The sequence below is a fragment of the Rhincodon typus genome, chromosome 26 (genome assembly GCF_021869965.1).
Source record: "Rhincodon typus isolate 14 chromosome 26, sRhiTyp1.1, whole genome shotgun sequence".
NCBI lineage: Eukaryota > Metazoa > Chordata > Chondrichthyes > Orectolobiformes > Rhincodontidae > Rhincodon > Rhincodon typus.
The window spans coordinates 9,462,157-9,481,550 of record NC_063357.1 but is presented as its reverse complement, the minus strand read 5'-3'; the positions used below and the strand labels follow the sequence as shown (position 1 = coordinate 9,481,550).

Sequence of the window (19,394 nt, the reverse complement as noted above, 5' to 3'; positions counted from 1 at the left end):
CCTAATTCTTGATTGGAGATTGGTACACTTTGCAAGTGAATTGCAGAGGAAGAGAGGAAAGCAACTTCGATTTTAGCTTGGCTCACCAATTCTCTATAGTTGGCATGAGTTCAAGTCTAGCAAAACATTTTTTGAAGACAGTTGTTACTTCCTTGCTTCCTTCGTTAATTCAAGTATTCTGACGTGAAAAGCAGATACGAGGAGGTATTGCAGGAGGAGTTTAATGAGTTTTGTCACCTCTGTTCACACAAGTGATATCACAGTGCGTTTTGTGTTGTTCAGCACGGAATTAAAGTACACATTATGTGTTGAAAGTAGAGCTGTTCTAACATACAGTGCATTGTTGATCTTCTGCAGTTTGCCACGTTTACCAGGAGGTTCTGACAAGTTCAGAGTCTGAGGCCTTTACAATGATATATGCTTAGATCAAACACACCTTCCTAATTCTTGTGTTCTCCCCCCTCCCGCTGCCCAAATGCACCCCGTCCAAACTATATTTGAAGACCATATGATAAACCTATCCAACAAGTTTCCGTGTTGCCAACATGTCCTCATATAAGGCTAGAAAAAAACTTACATTTCCCAAGATACTTGTTGCAGACTGCGTTTAAGAGTATTTAATTTGGAAAAAAGATAGTATCTACCATTCTCCAGGAGGGTGGACAAGCAGTCTGTTTCTCAAATTCTTTAAGCAAATCATAAACAAAACCCCCTTGTGCCTGGTTTTAATTGAGAAGACACCTGACATCTATTTATTACTTTGTGAATTTTCTAACATGGCATGCGTTCTTCTTTTTGTTACCCCCTCTGCCTCTGCCCCTGCCCCTGCCCCAGCCCCAGCCCCAGCCCCAAAAATTCATCTTACCCCTCTTCATGCATCTCATTTCTCTGTGGCAGTTGTCCTTTTTAATTGCTTGTTTAATGGTGAGGTAAAGGCATAAGAGCATGATTTATCATTTTCAACTTAATGACAAAATGGACGTCCTAAATTAGTTTAACCAGTAGAATGCTGAAGACATCATTACCTGCTTGCTCTAGTTCTGAAAGTAGCGACAGCTACTTGTTTAATGATACATTGCCATTTTTTTAGACAAGACTGACCTAATTGGTTATGTCATGCAAGGCAACTGATGGGCAGGTCTAGCGTTGGGGATACAGACATTGAAATACATTGAAACTTAGACCAGGATAAAGCCAAAACTTCATATTTGACTTAAATTCCCAAAGTGTAGGAAACTCCAAATTTGAAATTCAAACAATGCACAATGTTTGAAGAATAGGACAGCACAGAATTGAGAGAATGCTGCTGCAATATTTCCTTTCTCCTTTTATATTTCAGTTTAAGTGGGAACTTTAAAACTGATCCAAAAAACAACTTGCATGAACTTCATCTGATCATTGCATTAGATTGTTGCATCTGTAATTCTTTGTTTCGGTAATTGCTTTGGTCTGTTATTATTTCACAGGCCCTGTTGTTTAATCCTAGCAAGCCTTTCTCCAGAGGTGCTGGCAGCCAAAGTGCAGATGTGGATCTCATGATAGACTGTTTTGTTTCCTGTTTTCGTATCAACCCTCATAATAATAATCACTTCAAGGTATCTAACTAAATGTTCATTCTGCTTTGGAAAAGTTCCATTCAAATTTCTTGATGTGTGAGGGGATCGTGTTTTAGAAGATGTTATGAGAGTTCAAACTAGTTATTATAACACTTTGACATTAGTGTGAAGACTCCCTGGAAAAAAGATACCTTTGTTGCTGGTGCAAATGAATGTGTATTAAAATAATGATGGTAAAGGGCTAACATCAAGAACCTGCTTTGTATTATACTTCTTCATGATAGGAACAAACTAATTATGCTGCTGTCCCCTGTCCTTATGATTGCATTCATTGTTTTTTTTTATTGAATTTGCTTTATTGTCATATGTACTCAAACGAGTACAGTGAAAAGTTTACAGTCACCCCATTACAGCACCATCTTGGGTACAAAAGATACCTAGGTACAGATTTGTAAGATTAAATTCTTAGGAAATGAAAAGAAAATCGAAAAGTAAAGAAATAATCCAGCATTATAGGTCATAGGAATAAATTTTAAAAATTAAGTAAAAAGTTAAGAATATCAGTCTTTCCAATGACTGTCAGCTTGAATTTGGAGATTAAATTTTGAACTGCTTCTGTACAGGAAATTTTGGAATAATAATTATTGCTTGTGTAAATGGACCGAGAATAAGAACTGACTGTTCAGCTCCTCTGAACTGCTCCTTTATTTGGTTGGATACTGGAGAAATAAATGGAAATGGATGCGTTCCGATACTTAGACAAATGGTTCAGATGCCAGTTGCTTGGTAAGAAGGAAAAGCTGAGAACAGAACTTGGGGGGTAAAAATAAACATTTTGTTATGTGGGATGGGGGATGGGGGATGTGGGTATTGCTACTAACATCATTTATTGTTTGTTTGTTGTTGCTGGGGGAAGGTGACTACCTGTCCTTTAACAATTGTTCAGCTGGTGAGAGGTTGCAGCTCGGAGTTTTAGCAGCCATCTTCCTGGGTGTTGGGTTGTAAATGACCGCAGTGATTGCAATCATTTGTCAAGCTTATGTTGGAGTTTCAACTGGAAACCTTCTGTGTAAATGGGTAGTTCTCTCGTGGCCCACAACATGTTTGTAAAGGTTTTAATACTTCGGTTTTCTGTTGGAAGGCTTTATAATTGCAGCTGAATGAAATGAACCTATTGGTCAAGTAAAATCAGTACAATCAAGTAGCAGACATGATAGGCCTCAAAAAAGATTACCGGGGATTATGCAAAAATTATATCTCAAGGAATAATAACTTCAATTCTAGGATGGATTATTATCATATGTTCTGGAGCTGAGATACCTGACGAGATAATCAATTTAATGATGGCTGCGCAATAAATATTGGTTCACAGCCTCACTGCTTTTTGAAAAGTGTTGTTCGATCTTTTATATCCATTACTGCTCTGATGGATGTGATTCTCCAGCTCAAGTGCCAAGGGTGATGTAACTGGTGGGAATTGGAATCTTAATTGCACTACATTTTTGACCTAAAAAGAATTTAAAGGGTGAACAGTGCTGAGGACACAATGTGAAAAATAATCTTGTTTTACTTAAATGTCTGATTTTAAAAAGTCACTTTTAAACTACTCTGGATGAGATTGTTATTAGCCATGCTACATTTTGTTATTCTGCTACAGCAAGGTGGTGTTTTTTCATGATTTTATTTCACAAGTGGCACTTCAGATAATACTAAGCCAATAAAGAAGTGTGCACATCCCAAATAGACCAGATTTGCTGGCTTGGTGGGAGGCTGCTTTCTGAATTCTTGAACATTTTACTACAATCTGGCATAGGCACAGTTTTGATTAGATTTCACCTTCATGCTGATGTCAAGTTCTTTGTCTTGTGACAGGTCTGTTTGGCTTCTTCCTCCCCTCCAACCTTTCACTATGTGTTGGTTAATTCACTGCACAGAATTATTACTAATGTAAGTATTCCTTTAATGTAGAACTGTTATCTTTTCAGTTGTATAATTGGATTTGGTTGCTGTTGATGTAATTCACAAGCTTCTAAATACTACTTTGTGGTGAAGGTATGATGTGAATTATGTTAATTGTGCCTTTTATAAAAGCCATCATCGATTTCAGTTGGTTTAAATTTGTATATGTTATGAAGATTTCTGGCGTTGCACTTTGAATTAGATACATTGTTAAATGGGAAGGTTGGGTGCAACTCTGTCAGCACACCATCATTTTAACTGGCACACAATAAAAGACCTTCCATCTCTTTTCACTTGGAAATTAGTAATAATATTGGGGCATCCTCCAAGCTCCTGAGTAAGCTGCTTGTCCTTTGGCTAATCCTGTCAATTTAGTGCCTGGGACCAATTTTGTCAGAAAAGAGCTAGAGTACTGACAATTTAAAATCAAAGTACAAATGATTAATGCACAGCAGATGAGCAAGCAACGATAAAGAGCAAAGAAAGGTTCACATCTTTACCAACTCATGAAGATTGATCTTAGGTCTAAGGCTGAGGTATCCTTAATTGTTAGTCAGTTTACCCAGCACAGAACCTCAACTTGAGAGTTCTATGTGCCCAGGTTCTCCATTAAGCCTTTAGGGGAGTTCTGTTGTGAGATTCTTAAATAGTCTAAAGGTTAACAAGCATCTCTGGTCCAAATCGATTAGAAATTAGATTCAGATGTTGCCAAGGAAATATTCGCTGACCTTAAAAAGGTAAACAAACAATGTCTTCATGTGGAAGCAGCTTTGAAAGATTCATTTATTGTTTCTCAGGACATGATAACAATTTGAATAATTTAACTATCTTTCTAAGGTTTTCCTTGACTGTTGCAATCTTTTAACAAAAGTATAAATATTTGACAAAATCTGGCCAATTATTATTTTTGAAAAAAATTGATCAATGAACTTGCATATTTTCACCTGTTTACAGCACCATTGAACATTAATTAAAAATTGCTTATTCAAACATTGATTTCAGTTTTCAACACGCTTTGTTATATTTCCATTACTTCATTAAAATTAGATAAACTTCAAATGATCGGCAATAGACCAATATTTGAATTGAAAATGATACTGGTGACAAACGGAGAACATTTGAGGTGCTCAAACATAGCAGAGCTATGTTCTGGGTGAAGAGTGCTTCAGTTGGTGCTCTTTTCCAGCAGATGCTGGGGAGGAGGTAGAGAAATTGAGGATTTCATGAAAGTCCTGTTATGGATGCTGGAAATGTGGAATCAAAACAAAACACTGGAAATGCTCAGCAGCTAAGCCAGCATCTGTAAAGAGACAGTGTTAAAATTTCAGGCTGAAGATCTTGCGTCAGGATAGTTAAAGATTGTTGCATAATTAAATAGCACCAGTAGCAATTGGGCAGATAGTTTGCCCAAGATTGCCACCTTCTCCTACAAGAGAGGAGGTGTATGAGTTCCAGTTTAGTGATTATACTGCGTGAGGGGATTCGATTTGAAATGAGATTGCTGAAGAAAGCTAATTGACCTGTGACACTCTTGCACCTCCTAGTGGTTGACTCAACAGTGGCATTGATTATGACTTGACACAAGGCAGACTTGAATAGAGAGGAGAAAATCTGTAGAGGTAAAATAAGTTAGAAAAAGAGGCCTGGGGAAAGTGAAATTTCTTTTCATCAACAGGAGGGTAAGGGAAAATAGATACAAAAATACTTGTGTTTGAATGTTGAATCCTGTAAATGATCAAGTATGAATTGTGGAAGTCATTGTGTCCAGCAAACAAACAATATGGGCATAAATATTTTCCTTAAACTACATAAGCCAGTGCAAGCCTGTAGTGTAGGTCATCCAGCAATGTTTTTGACTCCACAATCAGTAAGATTCTGCGTTTGCCTGAAACATTAACTTGACAGTTAAACATCCAGTGACTAAGATTGTCACGAGCTATAATTTTTAAAAATAGCAAAATTATATTTTTCACTGGTATCTGAACTAAACAAAGGACTGAGGATATCTTGAACTCATGGCAGTTTTTCGATAGTCGCTTATTTGATTTGCTGTGCTGCCTTTCTGGTTCTCCTGTGGTTTCTGAATTAGGATAATTTAAGCCTGGAAGCACTTTTCATCTATCAGCACTGCTTGAATACAGCTTGATTACTTCCTGACGCTGAATAAACAAATAGTCAATCCACATTTCCTGTACTGATTTCCTCCTCCTCCCCCCACAAAATCTACTTTTGCCTAAGAGAAAATTAGTCACTAAGTGCAGTCCTGTAAGAGATGCATTTGTCTGTGCAAGGCCTGGTCTTATCTATCTGTATTGCTTTGCAAACCGCTGTACTATGACAGGGAACTCTAAGTATAAAGAAAGCAACTGCGCCATCTTGATCAATGAGAAACTGCTGAGGAAATGATTGGTGCACATCAGTGGAGTTCAATTATGTAACCCCCTTCAGATAAAAGGATTTAAAATGGCAGTTTCTTCGTGAAGATGCTGCAATCACAATCAATCTTGGAAGCAAATTGGGACAAATTTTGGTCAGTGACTTTCATTCAACTTCTAGGATCTGTTGAAAAAGCAGAGGCCTGAGGCTGATGTTCTTTGGACATGAGATAGTTATTAACAGCATTGCTAGGTGCTGCATGTACAAAGTTAGTTAGAATACTGGCCTTTTACCTCGGAACTAAACTTGAATTAAACCTGAACTCATACTGATTTTGTAATTAGCTATGTAATATTCTGATTGCAGTTCCTTGTGGGAGCACGTTCACAGTACAGTTGGCACTGAGAATTCAGTGAAGAACACGTAGATGGGGGGATGAAATGCTCTTGCACATGTAACAAAGACCTGCAGGGAAACAATAGCATTCAAGGTTGTACAGGTGGAAAGACCCTTGCCTGCCCTTTTTTTTAAAAAGGAATGGTGCATGAACACTTTGAATTGTGAAGATTTTAGTAGGAATAAATGTGAGGTCATCATTTAATTGCTGTGTGATAAATTGTCTCATTTTGTTATCTTGTTTCCTTGCTCCTCACCACCTACACCCTCCAAAACCTGCCTCCATTCGTTTACACTTTCAGTCTGCAGTGGATTGGTGGCCTAAGATCGATGCTGTGTACTGTTACTCTGGAGAACTTAGAGGAATGTTAACGGAAACCTTGAATCGGGTGATGCAGAGCTGCAGCACGCACGCTCCCTTGCGTATGACATCGGTATGCCCGTTTACCAGTTTCTTGTATTGTTTGTCTCCATCATATCATTTCTGCAGTTTTTCCATAACTGTTTGTCTGGGAGATGTAGTTTGTAGCACAATTTTATTTTGAACCATGCATCCCTAAATAAAAATAAACCTGTGAATTTGCAACTGTTAGAATATATCGGAGTCCAAATATTTAAACAATTCAGTGGGATACAAGTCGTCATTGGATTTCTACTCTGAGCCTGGGCAGTAATTATTGTTGAGCAATTCTTCTCGGTGTAGTAAAGGTAAAGTTCTCGATTTGGTTAAGAATTATATTTTTGCTGCAGTTGAATGTAGAAATTTGTGGATATTTTCCATCCACCTGGGTTTGGAAAGGAGTTGTTCCTTTTTTGAGAGAACAGGAAGGAACATTTTTGGTTCAGGTTTTGCAGGGTACCGTTCAGTATTGGATGGAAAAGTACAAATACTTGTCATGTACTAGGACAGTTAGTTATTTTTAGTATGGTAACTCATGAATAAAAAAATCTGAAACCAACTTAAGAAAAAAATTTAAACGTTTTAAATAGACAAGAGAACAAACTTGACAAGATGAAATGAAATATTTTGTATGAACTAATAGATTTACATACTGGTAGTCAAGAGTTGTGCATTTTGAAACCATGTGCACAGTAGTGATTATTTCATAGCATAACCTTTAACACAAGCTGGAAACCCAAGATGTTTTTACTGGAAGTTGGGCAAGGCTTTTTGGACTGTAGATACAATTTTTTTTTGCCTCCCCTAGAGGAAAATATGCATAATATAATTCATTAAGTACCATTGCCCTCTTAAATAGTACTTTATAGTCCTAATTCTAAAATTATTCTTTCTGTCTACATCCTTCGCATCTGAGATGTCAGGTGCCTTAATCCCAGACATCCTCGACAACGGTTGCAAACGCAGCTGTTGAGCAAGCAGATAGTAACAACTCATGACATGTGCCTACGCTCAGCTGTACAGTACATGGATAAAATTCTGTTGCTTCTTGTGGCTGATAACCTTAGCCAGATGAGGAAGGTGACAGGTGAAGCTATAAAAGCCTTGCAGCTTTTGACTTCAGCTGAGGAGCAAAATGCTTTGATCAGACCACTGCTTCTTTCTGAACCAGTGGGAACATAATGGAAACCAAGTCATTAAATAATTATTACTGCATTTTTACCCTGAGGTTCTTTTATTTATCTTTTTGCTAGTATCCATTGTTCTGATACTTGGCCTAATCTTCTAGCTAAGGAATTAGGTTATGTAATGGCCAAAAATAAACAGTTGGAGAATCAGCTTTTTGCCTTCTGCTGCAGGAGCTATAGTACAGATGTTTGATGTTTACTATTTTTCACATTGGATACTTGCTGTATATGTGTTTGTTTTATACTGTAGTCTGTTTTGCACATTGGTGTTGAATTGACACTACACAACCGGACGGACCAGGTAAATTTTTGTACTTGTCTATCGCTGGTATTTTAGATTTCTAATGATTGAAGTGCTAAATTCAGCACTAGGGGATGATGCTTTGTAGATTATATAGAGAAAAGGTGATTTATTTTCTTAAGTGGATGTAAAGGAGTATTGCAGGTTGGGAACCCAGAACTAAATTTATGTAGCTTTGCCTTTTGAACTTTAAGTTTGCTGTTTTGTTGAACCTGATTAACTTGGACCCTAATATTACTTAATTTCTGTCGTACATAGCAATTAGATGAGTATTGTGGTTGCACAGCTTTTCCCAAGAATCTAAAAGCTGAGTATATTGAATATTGGTGAATTGGAGTGTATTGACCAAAACTACTGATAGCTTATTGGGAGGGGGTGGGGGAACTATTGCAGTTGTAAAACATGTTGCAAAGCCTTTCATTCCATATCTCATTTGTTAATGTATATTTAGTCTCACCTGTTTGGATAGGTAGCAGCTGTTTAACATGGCTACTCTGACATTGATTGGTGGTGCTTTGTCTTCTGCTTTATTTTCTGTGCTTATTGGCTGCTGTCGCTCACATGATCAGATGCCAACCAGTCACTGTTTTGCATGGCAGTGGGCTTCTGTTGCTGTAAGTATGATTCGTAGTAACTATCACAGAAAAGCAATTAGACCAATGCCTTTTCTGTGCTTAGTTACGTTAGTAAACACAACATAATCCATCTAGGTCTGACTATGTAGCATGCATTCACCTTCTCAAATAAGATCTTAACTGTTTGGAAAAAAGGTCAGATTAAATTTTAAACAGCACCTTTTCTGCCATGCATTTACTAATGTTTCACATGTTCATTGTTTTATAATTGCCTTTTGGATCTACGTACTGGTTTTGATGTGTATAAATGTATGTATTTACAGGTTAATCTTGTTAACATATGAATCAGATATTAGTGCATTCAAAGCCAGAGCACTGTTTTGATTTGTATAATTGGGTGAATTGTGAGAAATAGATTACTGATCTTCATGATTTCACTTTTTGAAAATAATTTATTTCAGAGCCTTACATTCAAGGAAAAAATGACCAACCTTAAATTTAAAGAAAAACCAACAGACTCAGAAACTCGAAGTTATAAACTTTTATTGTTGGCCATTGTGAAATTAATTCATGGAGACCCAAAGCTTATGTTACATGTAAGTATTGGTGTTGGACACAAGACTCAAAACTTGGATAGAATATTCATGTGACAAACTACTGCTGTCTGTTTGTGATTAACTCGCAAGATTTTTAAAAAGTAGGAGTTAACACAAATTGTGGATTTATTCCTAGGATGATGGTTTGTACTGTAATTTTATTTTTTGGTGCTAATGTATCACTTTTTTGTTACTCACAACTCATAAGCCTAACTTTGACCGTCCAATAGAGCACTGTTTTTAATTGGTAGGTTCCAAAAATTATTTAATCAATGATGAATAGAATTCTAATCAGTTAGGTTGGTGTGGATGTTACAAAACATGAAAGCTCTGCTGTTAACAAGCCAACAGATGATTAATAGTTCCTGTTGAATTACTGCTGTCTTCCATGTAAAGATATTTGACAATTTTATGCATCAGTGCAAACCTGTCTTGATGTTATGGAAGCATGAACTCTTGCTGAGACTGTAATCAATTCCCTAACTGATGATGATCAGAATTCAAAAGCACTAGACTAAGGGCTCTTGAATTAAGATATCAAAGTTATTTCTCCATAGACCAGTCAATGCTGCTGCCAGGTAATATGCTCTTCCATTGAATTAGCAAAGATGTAATCTTATAACTGTGGAGTTGAGCTAATGACATGCAAGGCTGTTTGTGAGATTCCAATCCAATTTCATTCAACTGTACAAACAAAATAAGGAATGTTGCTATTAGAAATACTTAGCATCAGTAGCCACTGAGCCCGTTCTGGCTGAATGTGAAATTGGAAATGATATTAATCGTAAAGAATTTGAAATGCTGAGCTCTGCAGCACGTTAAAACTGACGAAGCTGAAAACAGCTGTTATGTCAGTTGGGATCATGTGTCTCACTGGAATGTACTGCAAAACTGCATAAGATTGCCCTGTTCTTTACAGACAGATTATATCCATACACTGCGCCTGTTTCAACTCAACAAAGTCGATGACAACCTTTCTCTGGTTCATTTCTCGAGGTAATGCCTTGACCAATTAGAGTCAACATGTCCGGTTTAAAATTTAAGAAAGCTTGGCAGTTAACTGTCAATCATCATTAACTGGTGTATTCTTCATGACAACTCCTTTACCAATCAGTTCTCTTGCCAGCCAGTCAGCACTATCCCTTTTGTACAGTATTAGTGTCTTTTTGCCTTAACTTTGTTTCTTGTGAATTGTCCTGTTAAAGGCAAGCTGAAAATCTTTAACAAAATGCCTTTCTTTAAGGCAGTACTCAAGCTTGTATCACCTCAAATTCATCAGATCCTTACTGTTGTGGAAAGGGCTCTTTCTGCAAAAAAAACGTCCTTGGTCTTTGTTACAAGAGGATCTGAGTACAGGAGTATAAATGTCTTGCAGCAATTGTCTCCAGGTTGGGTGAGATTGCACTTATTCTGTGTACAGTTTTGCTCAATTTTCCTAAGAAAGGAGATACTTGCCATAGATGGATTGCAATAAAGGCCACACTATACTGATTGCTGGGATAATGGGATCTTCCTATGGGGACAGATTCTAGAGAATGGGCCTCTATTTTCGAGCGTTTAGAGGAATGAGCAGCGACCTCGGTTGAAGAACACAAATCTATTACAAGGCTAATCAAGGTAGATGCAGGAAGGATATTTCCCCTGCTTGGTGAGTCTAGAACCAGGGACAAGCCTCAGAAAACCAATTTGAGTGATTTCTTCACTCTGAGCATGGTCAATCTTTGGAATTCTGTACCAATGGAATTCTGATGGCCAGTTATTGAGTATGTTACAATCCGAGATTGGTAAATTTCTAGATATTAATGGTATCAACTGATGAAGATAGTGCTGTGTGAAGACTAACTTGAATGGAGCTTGAAGAAATTTAATTTTGTAGCTCCTAAGCTTTCATGACATCGCCAGAGCAAGCTATTTAAGCTTGACTGATTTACAATTTCTTTTATGCTGCTCATGATGAATGATATCTATCTCATTATTAAAGTGCCTCTATTGCCTAAGTGAACATGTCTTAATGTCTCAACAATTTTAAAGGCCCATCTGGTTGAGAAGATATATGTTTATCAGTATAAGTTGTGGGCAAAGTATCTCATTAGTTTGAACATCACAGACTGAGTCAGCTGAGAAATTGAGCATGCATGTTGCTGAAATAATCAGTGAGATAAGAGGATTCTGGGAACAGTGACAGTTTTACTACCAATCACGATAGCAGCAATGGTTTTCAGTCCAGTATATACGAAACTAGACTTGGACAATCCAGGGAAGCACAGCTGAACAAATTTTTATTCATGTTGGGAATGGTTATTTAGTTTAGAATATGAATGAAAATTGATTGGAGTTTCGCATGTCATGGCACAACAACTTTATCAATATGCCAGGTGACACAAGCTGATATACGTCTAAGATTTAACAGCGGCAATAAAGGGAAAGCTAAATTTACATTAAATACGAACTAAATGTGTTTTGTGATATACAACTATTAATATTGCAGTGTTTGTTAACAATGTACAACTTGCAACTTAAATCCTTCAAAACTTTCAAGTGCCAAAGCTGAAGACTACACTATTTTGTGAACAAGTTTTTATTTTATTATAAATTGTTTATACAAAAGTTCTGAAGAAAAAAAATTTCATGGTCTTAATCTCAGGAGAATTAAATTTTATCTTCAAAAGGGCAAGAGGAGGCAGTGCATAGTGCGGTGGTAATGTCACTGGATTAGCAATTCAGCACCTCGGGCCAGTGTTCTGGAGATATGGATTTGAATCCATATCATGGCAGATGGTGAAATTTAAAATCAAGAAAGAAAAACTGGCATGAAGAGTTGACCTAATGGTGATCATTGTTGTAGAAAGCTACTTGGCTTACAGGGAAGGAAATCTGCCATTTTCCTTGTTTTGACCTGTGTGTGACTCTGGACCCACAGCAATGTGGCTGAAACTGCCCTCTGGGCAACTAGGGATGGTAAATAAATGCTGGCCAGCCCATATCCCATGAATGAATATTAAGAAAATGTGGGAATTCTCGTGTTTCAAACTGGACTTTTTATTTTCTCCCCCCCCCCGCCCTCCTTTTCTGCTTTCCAAAATGCTGTCCCTTTCTACACAGAATCCAGGGAAACTTGGGCATGAAATTCAGAGCAGCACTGCTGAGTTGATAACTGGTCTGGTTCAACTGGTTCCGCAGATGAGCATGCCTGAGATAGCACAGGAAGCCATGGAGGTGAGGACATTTACTTAAACATGTATCATTGAAGTTCTCTTTTGAAAGACGTGTATATATTTTGCATCTGTTCCCTTTTGCATTTCTTTCTTCTGAGTGGTGGCTTATTTTTTTAACAAGTTCCTGGTGAGCATCAAAAATGCCATTGTCTTTACAGATGCCATTAGATCCACTATACATTTTGATTATTTAATGTATTCCTTCATGTTTTATAGGTACCTTTTTTAACAGCAGCTTTCAAAGCAAAACACAAAATTGATCCAAACTGACCAAAACATGCTCAGTTGTCTTTACTTGAGGTTAACCTTACTGGTAACCTAAAGCTTGAACCTAAAATGTTGATGGTTAAATTTGTTCTGTAATTAAGTGGAAACAGCAGTGCATAGACCACTGAGAGACTCAAAAATTTGATTAAAAGCTCCAGCCAGTGTTCAGGCAAGCTTGAATTTATATTATGAATGTTCCTTGTATTCCTACTTTCAGGCCTTGTTGGTTCTTCACCAGCCAGAAAATATAGAGTTATGGAATCCAGATGCACCAATAGAAACCTTCTGGGATATCAGGTGAGGGCTGTGGGCATATTCTGTTAGCTTCAGAAAGTTTACATTATAAATGTGCTACTCTTGTACCCATTCTACATTATTATTGTATTTGGAACTTGGAAGGATTTAGAGACTTTGCTGGGTGTAAAATAAATGCATTTCAAAACGCACCTGGTAATAACATTGAAACGTCATTGAAATAATTCATAGTTAAGTGTCTTGAGAACTGCTCTGACAACACACTCTAAACCCTTGATCCCTACCACCAAGATGGGCAAGGGCAGCAGATGTAAGTGAAAAACACCACCTGCAAGATCCCAACAAACCCACTCACTATCCTGACTTGAAACTATATCACTGTTTCTTAATTGTCACTTGGTCAAAATTCTGAAACTTGATTCTCCCTAGCACTGGCAGTGTCCTAATCCCAAGGACTGCAGCATTTCATGAAAGTCGTCACGGTAATTGGGGATGAGCAATAACAGCTGATGATTTCAACTTTGCATAAATATTCTTTGCAAACAAAAAAGTCTCCATTTAATTGGTTAAACTGAACTCCTTGTATCAATTGTCCTGCTCTTTCAGTTATGTTTCGATTTTTGTATGGAATGATGGACATCTTATTTTCACTTTTGACAGTTTGACTGTACCTATACATGGGCTTGAGAAGAGAGTGTAGGTACAGTACTATGAGGAAGAGGTTTCCAGGATTTTGACCTGTTAACAGGAAAGAAATGGTAATGTAGTTCTAAGTCGGGATGGTGTGTGACTTGGGGAAATTATACATGGGAGTGTTTCAATGTGTCTGCTGTCCTTATTCTCCTAGATGGTGATGTTGTGGGTTAGGAAGATGTTGACTGAGGAGCCTTTGTGAGTCGTTGCCATGCATCTTGTGGTTAATACACATTGCTGTCACTGTGTTGGTGGTGAAGGGAATGAATATTGAATTTGGTAGATAGGGTACCAACCAAGTGGATTGCTTTGTCCTGGCTGTTGTCAGATGACTTGTGTTGTTAGAGATGCATCTATCCAGGCAAGTAGGAGGGTATTTGCTCATAATCCTGACTTTTGCCTTATAGATGGTGTACAGGCAGGTGGTGAACTAGTAGCTGCAGAAGGAGGTAGTGAGGAGGGGTTGGGCTTGGGATATTAGTGCTGGACTGTTAATCTAGAGACCCAGTTAATGTTGTGTCTTCAAATCCCATCATGGCAGATGGTGAAATTTGAATTCAGTTTAAAAAAAGATATCTGCAAATGAGAGTCAAGTGATGACCATGGATCCAATCCCAATTGTAGGAAAAACCCATCTGGTTTACTAATGTCCTTTTAAGGAAGGAAATCTGCCATCCTCACCTGGTCTGGCCTACCTGTGATCCAGACCCACAGCAATGTGGTTGACTCTTAATTTTTCTCTGGGCAATTGAGGATGGGCAATAAATGCTCGCCTAGCCAGTGACTCCCAGATCCCATCAGTGAACGAAAACAAATTCTGACCATACAATGGGTAAGAGCGTGGCTGGTCTAGAACACATCTTATGGTTGGAATGTTGTTGGGGTCCATAGCCTTTGCAATATCCAGTGCATTTAGCTGTTTCTTGATATCACTTCGGTGACTTGAATTCACTGAACTCTACTGGGGAAACCTCAGGAAGAGGCTCAAGAATCATCCACTTAGCACTTGTGGCTGAAAATGAATGCAAATATTTCAGCCTTGTGTTGCAGCTGAGGCTTTCTCTTGTCCCACTGCTCCATAGGCCACAACGTAAAATACTGACTTCTTGAGGTATATCATCCAGTTAAATACTTTTGCCTATATCCAGAGTTTAAACAAAAAGATCTATGAACAAGGTTTCTTAAGAAATGTGGTGATGGATTTATTATCAAAATAAAACTTAATAAAAATGCAATTTGTTAAAATAGTGAAACAGAAGTGAATATGCTTAACAACCAAAATATAAACAAAACTTATAAGTACACGCTCATCAGGAAAAGAAACTGATTTCTCTGCAAAGATTGACTTTCTGAATTGTAAAAAAGGATCAATAGGTAATGGTCGTAGATGAAAATGTATGCTGTTTTGGCATGTGTTCAAGTCACTGGTCGTGCATGTTGTTTGAGTTTTGCAGACACAACTTGCTCAGGAAATACAGTCTTGAGATTGTTCAAGTTTGCTCCCTTTTTAAAGAAACAAACAGAAGTTAGGGTGCTGAGTTCCAGGACGCACAGTTGGTAGGAGAGGAGGGCAGGAGATGGGCAAGGGGTGGGGTGTTGTGCCTGATGGCAGGGGATGGGTGTCAGTTTGGCTCGGCTGGTGTGGGCATAGGGGTCAGGCCCTGTCTGAGAATGTGAGGGGTCTGTGGGAGGTGCAGTTGGGGACTGTTCATGGCAAGTTGGGGCACAGTTTAATAGTTACCCAGGAGTTAAACTAGCTTTTCAATAGTTTTAACTTTTCCTGAATAACTAACTCTTTACCGAACTGCAGAATTGTCTGAAATCTCCAAATCAAATGGATACTTCCAGAGGTATCCAATGTAGGGGATTTATCCAGCAGAGTCTTCAGTTCATAGAATAGAATCCCTTGCAGTGTGCAAGTAGGCCATTCAGCCCATCGAATCCACACCGACCTTCCGAAGAGCATTCCACCCAGAACCTGGATCCCTGGTGCTGTGAGGGAGCAGTGCTAACCACTGAGCTACTGTGCTGCCAGTTTCCTGGATAATTTCCTCAGAGGCTACCCTATCGAGGATTCTGCAGGATCCATTGGCAAATCTCTAATATACAGCACAGAAAGTTATCTGGCCATAATCTCCCATGTCCACAGTGAACTTTAAATGACCTGTTTTAAAGAAACTATGTCGATACGTCCACAAAACTTGAATAAGTTCTTTTTTCCACAGTCCTTCAAAACCAAAGTCCTCTAAGCAATATTAAAAATAGCGTCGTCTTTACAGTTGCCTTTTGCATTGATATGCTTTGATTTCCCCCTAATTGAACATGGGGTTATTTATTGAACCTGCGCATTCTGTTAGTTGTTTAGTTGTTTAATTGTCTATCACCATCCATGACAGATGTGACAGGACTGTGGAACTTTGATCTGATCCATTGGTCGTTGGATTGCTTGGCTTTGTCAAATGCTCACTATTCCATTTTTTGGTATCCAAGCTGTCACCGGTCTAAATGATTGGCCCTTGCAGTTTTTAACATATATGCTGCTACATCAGTGGGGAGAGCTTCAGAATATCTTTACAACGTTTTCTGTCCTCCTCTGGAATTCTGACCATATCAGTTGAGAAATTGGGACCAAGTGGGAAGTACGTTTTTTTGGCCATTTGGGCACCGTGTCCATTGCATATAAATTGTTTGTGAGCTGGCATCAACGGCATAGAGCCATGCAGCGTGGAAGCAGTCCCTTCAATCCAGTCAGTCTATGCCGAACATAATCCCAAACTAAACGAGTCCTCCCTGCCTGCTCCTGGCCCATATCCCTCCAAACCCTTTCTATTCACGTGCTCATCCAAATGTCTTTTAAACGTTGTAATCGTACCCACATCCTCCAATTCCTCAGGAAGTTCATTCTGCATGTGAACCGCACTCTGTTTTTAAAAAAAAATTTGCTCCTCATGTCTTTTTTAAATCTCTCTCCTCTTATCGTAACAATGTGCCCCCTAGTCTTGAAATCATCCAAGCTAGGGAAAAAACAGCTAACATTAACTCAGTCAATACCCCTTGTGATTTTTTATAAACTTGTATCAGGTCACCTCTCAACCTCCTATGCTCCAGTGGACAAGGCCCCAGCCTTTCCTTACAACTCAGACTTTCCATACCCAGCAACATCCTGGTAAATCTCTTCTGAATAGTCTCCAGTTTAATAATATCCTTCCAACAACTGGGCAACCAGAACTAGACACAGTATTCCAGAAGAGGCCTCACCAATGTTCAGAACAACCTCAACATGACTTGTCAACTTGTATACTCAAAGGACTGAGCAATGAAGGCAAGCATGCTAAATGCCCTTTTAACAACCTGACTGTATCTGACACAAATGTCAATGAATTATGTACGTGAACCCCTAGTGTTAGTTTGACAGTTTTCCAACACCGATATCAAGACCTTCAGGTAACTGTCATCTTTCTCCTCTTTCCATCTGCACTGACACTCCCCGCGCCCCCGCCCCAACTACTGCCTCGCATCCACTCGAATGCGGCCCTACCACTATCAAGAAGCTCCTGAATCCATAGATCAAGAAGTCATTAGAGATATGAACTTCTCCACCATGACAATCTGATAATCTACAGAGAAAGGAGACAAGGTACTTAAAATGAGAGGTGATACCCTCAAGTTCTGACACAAATGCAGCTTTCACAGATGAAATATTAATAGTAAAGCTCCAGTTAATGAATGCATTCTGGTGATCTAATCAGTTCGCATACGTGTAGAACAATTGTTTTACGTGTGCTTTTCACGGCACAGATTGCAAGGAACAAAAATTGTTTTGTGTTGATGAAAACTAGTTTTAGCTGCAAAAATCAAACTTGTCCTTGTGCTTTTATTTCTGACTTTCAAACTACTTATTCTTGTCTGGCTAAAATAACTGAAATTCTTTGGGTGCGCTTTCCATTTTTAATCTGACTCGCAAGTTTGAGGCAGTGATTGTAGTTCAGCCCAAGTCTAGAAGTTGTCCACCAGATTTAACTGAGAGAAAGAGATATCATTTGTGAACAGCAAGCTTGCTGTATCCTCTCAATTCTCACGTGGTCAAGAAAAATCAAGTGGTCAGATTATACTGGACATCCTGAAAAGGTGACCTTTTGTAGTCCTGGTAACCCCCACAATGTTTGTATTTTTAAGTTTTCCTCTCTGATGAACTGTCCTACTCCGATCCACTACTGCCAGCTATCTAAAACTTTATCTTGTTTCTGATAATTTTTGCTTTGTGTTGACAGCTCTCAGGTTCTGTTTTTCATCTGTAAGAAATTGATCGCTCATCAGATGCTGAACAGCACAGAGATTCTTAAGTGGTTGCGGGAGATTCTAATCTGTCGGAATAAGTTCCTGCTGAAGAATAAGGTAGTGTTAAATTTCGGAAATTCCTGTGTGGCATTTGTGAAAGATTGAACAGGTATTTTAAAAGATAAAAATCTTTAGTGGGGAAAACCTACATCCCCCTCTGGAGTAAGTATTACCTGTACAACACAAAAACCATGATATTTTTGAGGTATAAATTCTCTTTGATACGGCACAAGTAGTGAAAATATGCTTACTTTGGCTACGAGTGAAGACATCATGCAATGCCCAGGAGTGCACTTCCTACACTGTGTCACTTGCCACATAATTTTGAATAGGTTGAGTATATTACTTCACACGCTTTAGCCCAAGGGGTGCATGCAGAGTATGAATGGTTCTGCTTTCTCATAGTTTACCCCAATTGCTTTTCAGTTTGTCTCTTTCATTGACCTTTCCCTGAGAGATTCCAGTGTGAGTTGCACATCCTGTATGATGGATAATATTAGCAAGGATTCAATGGTTACTTTTAAACTATTTTGATCAATGCCCCTATGCCTCTTTACTTCTGTCTCCACTTTTTTTTGTAAAAAGAAGCCCCTTAAACCTATCCCCCTGACCTAAATAAAATGAAGAACTTGAGATGCTGGAATCTGAAACACCAACAGAAATTGCTGGAGAAACTTAGCAGGTCTGGCAGCATTTGTGGAGAGAAAACAGTTAACGTTTCAAGTCCAATTCCAAAGGAGGGTCACTGGATTCGAAATGTTAAGTCTGCTTTCTCTCCACAAATGCTACCAGACCTGCTGAGTTTCGTTAGCAAGTTGCTTTTGATCCCTCTGACCAAACTCCTGGTCATCATTCTTAACTTTCCCATGAAGGCTTGCTGTAAATTGTGTGAAATTCGTGTCCAGGTTCAAGTTGCTCTTCGATGGCCTGATAACTGTTGAGAATAGAAAGGTGAAGACTATTTATTCTATAGTAAACATAAACTGATTTTAACTTAATTTGGAATGAGAGGAAAAGTTGAGAAATGGGTTAATCGAAGAAGTTAATTGTTACATTTTCGCACACATTGGACACACAGATCTAGCACAACAGCAATCTGGAAACATGTTGTACAGTTCTGCACGCTCATGATTCTCATTTTGGTTTCTGTATTGTGAAACCTTTAAAGGAAAAGATGTGTGCTCATTTTCATCTATGTTTTTTTTTATTTGCTGATCATAGCTGAAAAATGAAAAGTTAGTATATTGATGAAGTAGAAATATAATGAGCAGTTATCTACT

At 38.4% G+C, this 19,394-nt stretch overlaps 1 protein-coding gene across 7 annotated transcripts in view; it reads left to right on the top strand.

Annotated features, from left to right (window-relative positions):
• Positions 1 to 19,394, top strand: part of nf1a (neurofibromin 1a) — a 275,275-nt gene that overhangs the window by 60,924 nt on the left and 194,957 nt on the right. For all 7 annotated transcript variants that reach the window (XM_048612822.1, XM_048612821.1, XM_048612819.1 and 4 more), the window contains exons 10-16: positions 1,467 to 1,595; positions 3,429 to 3,503; positions 6,590 to 6,721; positions 9,212 to 9,346; positions 12,449 to 12,562; positions 13,046 to 13,125; positions 18,048 to 18,171. In XM_048612822.1, coding sequence (XP_048468779.1) covers positions 1,467 to 1,595; positions 3,429 to 3,503; positions 6,590 to 6,721; positions 9,212 to 9,346; positions 12,449 to 12,562; positions 13,046 to 13,125; positions 18,048 to 18,171 — 789 coding nt within the window. The remainder of the gene's footprint in view (positions 1 to 1,466; positions 1,596 to 3,428; positions 3,504 to 6,589; positions 6,722 to 9,211; positions 9,347 to 12,448; positions 12,563 to 13,045; positions 13,126 to 18,047; positions 18,172 to 19,394) is intronic.